Raw genomic sequence first — 5,212 nt, 5'->3', positions numbered from 1 at the left:
ACCTGAAAAGATATATAAATATTTATCGACAAAATCATTAAAAATACAAAAAAAGTAATCTAGGTTTGAGAAGAGACCCCTTCCTCAGAAAATAAATAAATCAATCAAAATCTCAAAACTTTTCCTCAGAGGGCCAACTTTGAGTTTTTAATCAAAGCTCCTTCCCTTCTCACAACCTCTACTATTCAACCATATTTGGAAAAACCTCACTTGAGAACAATAAAATTAGAATAATTTCACGCATTCTATCTTCTGTAAACCAAAAAATTGAAAAAGAAGAAGAATTTAACAGATTTTTTAATCAAAGTTCCTCATCTCACAGTCTCTACTATTCATCCATATTTGGAAAACCCCCACTTGGGAACAATAAATTATAATAATTTCATGCCTCCCACCTGCCATACCACACAAATAAAAAAATAAATTAACACAAAAAAAAAGACCGAATTGTAATTGCACACAAAACACGTAATATTGTTCATTCAATCATTATTGACAAAGAAAATCTACTATATACAAAGGGCAACAAAAACTCGTATATTTTCCATCTCTACACCATACAACAAAAACAGAAACAGGAAAAATCCCATATTTCCTAACCCGAATAAACAAGAAGCAAAAATATAAAATAAAAAAGAATGAAAAACATGTTTTTTCTCCCATTTTCACGCTATCTACTCTATAAATTTTCTTATTTACTTTTACTCCCCCATCCTTGCAATTCCCGGCACCGCAGACCACCACCACCAAGAAGAGAACCCCCCAACTCCAACTATCCAGACAAGGGAAACACCACTCAATCCAAGGCATTGGGCCCCACGCAAGAGTTCAAGACGGGACTCCAGAGCCACTGGACCAGGAACCTCCGACCGCCCCTCCCCACCATGTTGTACTGCCGCCCGGCGCCGTCCGTCATCACCTGGCCGATGTACGACCCGCCACCGCCGGTGCCGTACACCCCTTCGCAGAGGTCGGCGATCTCCGTCGGGGCCGTGGGGTCGTCTCCGGCGTACCACGCGTTGATGAGCGGGTTCGACGACAGCTCGGCGATCTCGTGCCCGATGACGCTGATCATCCCGTCGATGGCCACGTCACCGTTGGGCGGGCGGAGCGCGACCGTCTTGCCGGACATGTAGGCCGGGAGAGCAAACGGGAAGGCGCAGGTGTCGGGGCACTGGACGGCGCTGTTTCCCACCCAGGCGTACGGGAGGGTGTAGCCGACGATGGAGGGGAAGGTGAAGTAGTGGAAGCCACAGACGGCGCGGCAGAAGTCCTGCATCTGGACGTCCGGCGCCGTCAGGACGAGGTAGATCCCGTTCTTGGGGTCGATCGGGAGGCGAGCCCTCCGGCTACCGCCGGAGACGGCGGTGCGGATGAGGTACTGGACGCTCAGCCGTGTAAGCGACTTTCCGTGGGAGTAGCGCGGGTCACGGTACTCTCCGGCGATGCGGACGCTGCCGCTCACGTTCGCGCCAGTCTGGTCCGTGTAGAGCTGCGTCGTCCGCCACCAGTCGGGGACCGTCGACACCGCAGGACCGCTTGCCGTCTTCTTGGCGGGTCTGTCCGACGAGACGGAGAGGATGAAGTCTCGGATGATCTGCTGGCTGGCGCGAGGCCACGAGCCGTACCAGATGAGGTGGACGTTGATGAAGTTGGTGAGAACGGGGCCCATGTGGTACCGGAGCTTCACCAGGTCAGACGACCCCTCGAAGCGTTTCGATGCCGTCAGCGCCGCCGGGTCCTCACCGTGGCCGAGCTTAGTCGTGGTGGTGGTGGTGTTGTCTCGCCATGGGCGCCAAGCAAGGGAGTGAGAGGAGAGGAGTAGGAGGAGGAGTGGGAAGAGGGTGATGGGTAGTGGAAATGGGCGAATTCCGGCCATCGTGGAGGTGGTGGTGGTGGTGGTGAGTGTGGGGAGGACAAGGGGAGGGGGGGAGTATATAGAGCGGGGAGGAAAAGAAGCGCGCCGAAGGGGCAGAGGGGGGGAGGGTGGGCTGGAGACAGCTGCCAGTTGGATATTTCGGGAGGCGTGAAAAGACGAAATAGCAAATACTATTTTTCGAAAATGGCGATCGAATCCCTACAGAAGTGGCCTATAAGGCTATGCCCTTCGCGATCGATGGCGTGCCCTCGGGGTTCGTGCACAACGGGAGGCTAACTAGCGTAGAAAATAACGGCACGGTCCGAGTTGTTTTTAACGCGCGAAAAATAATTTTAACTGTATCGAAAATATATCTTATTTAAAGGAAAAAATGTATTGATAAAGGTAAAAAAAAATATATTAAAAGTTTTATGGCTCATCGTATTTGTTTCTTGCGTAAATGCTATTTGACTTCGGAGTATGAAAATAACGCGTTATTTTAAAGAAAAGGTCGTCCTGTCACCTGTGATATGGAATTCAAACCCATCAGTGCAGATGACGGAAACACCCTTGCATCCGATAATTCATGGAATGAGGGTATTTTCGTCATTTCTACGCCCAGAGTAAATAGTGTGACACAGTTACGCGGAATACGGGATTGCCTTTTTCTTACAAAATGACAAGAAATTCCCTTATATTTTGAAGTGACTAAAATGCCCTTAAATCCGGACCCGCCGATAAGAGGGGCGTGAACGGGAATGACGCCCTGAATCATATATCCAATACCGTTGAAACATTGCAATAAACTCACAAAGCTGGACCAATCACGGCATTCTTGTGAGACCAAGGGGTATTTTAGACTTTCTACCAGTGTCTTTACGCGTAGAGCGTAACAGTCCACGGGAGTGTTGTGGGTTCGATTAAAGACAAAGGAATGATCATATTCGTTTTTTTAAGGGTATTTCAGTAATTTACCGATAACGACCCCCCAGGATTCCACCCAGCTGGAGCCTTGTTGTATCCAGGCCGTTCACAAATCACCGAAAAGGGTAGAGGTACTGAAAAAGACGAAAAGAACCCCCATCCTTTTGCAAAGGGTATTTTGGTCATTTTCTTAAATATTTTTAGGAACGTGATTACGATAAAAATGAAAAGAATCGCGTGGGAGGGAGAGCGGGCGTTGACAACTTTTGACTCGATCAGGTCGGGGGATCTCTACGGTTGATCAGTGGAATAACCAAAGTAGCCCTCATTCTTGAAGAATTTACACTATGTGCCACTTACACTGCCATCTGGGTTCTTCGACGAGGCGAACTGAGTCGGGTCACGTGATGCTTGATTCATTTACCAGCCCTACTTAGGGCTGTCAACGGGTCGGGTCATGGTTAACCCAAACCCACTCATATAACTAATAATTGGGTTCGAGTTTTGTCAGGTCACAAAAATAAAATTCTAAAACTGGACCCACATAATTTAAAAAAATGTATTTTTATGAATATATATACCATTTTCCATGCTCATACTTGAGAATTCAGGTTCGGATTGGGTCAGGTATCCAATACAAACTGGTCCCTATGCCGCGTCGGTTGGGAAGTTTCTGGATCAATGCTTTTGTATTTGATAATCATCTCCGGAAGAATAGGTTCATAGGGGCTGCCTCCTCCTGCCCACTTTGATCGGTTTTGGACCAGCATTTTCCTCCACGGGGAAAGCAGTCGTGCTACCTTCTTTGCTTCGCCACTAGTAGATCAGGCTATGTGGTCCAGTACCAAGATCCATCATAGTTGATTGTGAACAAACCTCTTAAGGCCTTCTTTTGATCCGTAAGTAGGCAAGGGAGTACTAGGTCCAAAGTCCAGACGCATCGAGTAACGCTCTGAGAAAGTGACGTTTTTGTTATATGGGGAAAGGATTATGACCATTTTCGGTATTTGATGTGGCCTATTAATATTCATATGCTTGGGGAATAGTTTTGTTCTTCGTGGGTGTTTAAATTAATACCTGTCAATTAACAAGTAAATAAAGAGGACAGTAACGATATTCAAACGACCCCGGCCTTTTTGACTAAAAACAATTGATCGAAAATGCCCTTATGTTGACATAATTTTACATCTCCTACCTTGAGCATGTTTATGCATTTAGTACAAGTTGCCAATGAGAGCAAAAAGAATGTCATTGGGTTCGATCTTGGCTGAAACCAGTTGGATTCATACCGGAATCAACCAGGGTGATTGATCAATTTGGATCCCATGTAGAATTGACGAGATGCACATCTAAGACCTGCCATATGGAACTAGACATTATGATTATGGATTGGATCCTACTTGTGGGTTCTCAAACTATGAATCATGTAGTGATGGGATCCTTATAAGGATAATGGATCGAAAGGTGACTGTGTAGCCGATACACCTCTCGAGTTGAGGCGCAGCCAAGTAGGTGGGGGTCATAGAGGGAGGACCCATGTGACTCAGTCAACAAAAAAAGCCGGTCAATCAAGTTGAAGCGAGCCCCCCCGAGCGTAAACTAAAAAAAAAATTTAATTTAATGTTAATTCATAAGGATCTAAATGAAATGAAATTTAGATTATGTATCAAACCATAGTTATTTTCTTAACCCATAAGGTCTAGCACCAAACTAATCGGAGGTACCAAGCAAATGAACATATTAATGAGAATTACTTTAATGGCTCCATGTGTTGGGCCCAGATTCAACCTATTCCTGGTCAGGCTTGGAAACCCCTGATCAAGAATTATGTTTGTCAGTAATCCATGTGGGATCAGAATTAAAAGATCGTTGTTGAATCTAATCATGGTCAGATTGTATTTGGACTTGGAAGAGATTGGGTTTGGATTGAGCTACCTGAGATCTAGCTCCATCTCAATCCATATCCAGTTGTTATTTTGACACATTTACACAGTATAAAACCTAAATGCAGAAAATGTTTTATACCACCACGTAGCTTATCCAGATAGGATTTGATTCAGGTATGATAAAAGTCCAATATCCGAGTTCAACCTACTCCAAGTTAGTCAGGACAGTCATTGGACTGGATCTGACCCAATCTTGATCCCTAATCCAACATCTTGACAGCTTTGTAAAATGCATGCATTGGGTTGGATCACATGTTTATGCCCAACCCAAGATAGCCGAATTCAGTTTGTAGAATAAACCTAAAACTGTAATTTTGGTATGTGATTCAACCTGGGTTGGACCTCCTATATTTATTTTGAAACCAAACCAGGGTCCAAATAACAAGTGTATGTTGGGTGTGGACCCTACTTGACTTAGTGCAACGGTAAAGTGCTCGGCTGTCCGGGTGGAAGCGTGGGGCCCAAATTTGGAAAGCAAATGCTC

The 5,212-nt window shown here is 45.5% G+C and overlaps 1 protein-coding gene across 1 annotated transcript; it reads right to left on the bottom strand.

Moving 5' to 3' along the window:
- Positions 1-453: 453 nt before the first annotated feature.
- On the bottom strand, positions 454-1,960 carry LOC149817979 (protein EXORDIUM-like 3). The gene has a single exon (XM_089984375.1). The coding sequence runs from the start codon at positions 1,877-1,879 to the stop codon at positions 797-799; it is 1,083 nt and encodes a 360-aa protein (XP_089840501.1). The 5' UTR covers positions 1,880-1,960; the 3' UTR covers positions 454-796.
- Positions 1,961-5,212: the final 3,252 nt, after the last annotated feature.

This window comes from Nuphar pumila, chromosome 13 (assembly GCF_984573655.1).
Source record: "Nuphar pumila chromosome 13, dmNupPumi1.hap1.1, whole genome shotgun sequence".
NCBI classification, from domain to species: domain Eukaryota; kingdom Viridiplantae; phylum Streptophyta; class Magnoliopsida; order Nymphaeales; family Nymphaeaceae; genus Nuphar; species Nuphar pumila.
Note: the sequence above shows the minus strand (reverse complement) of the source record. Positions and strands in the feature narration are given on the sequence as shown.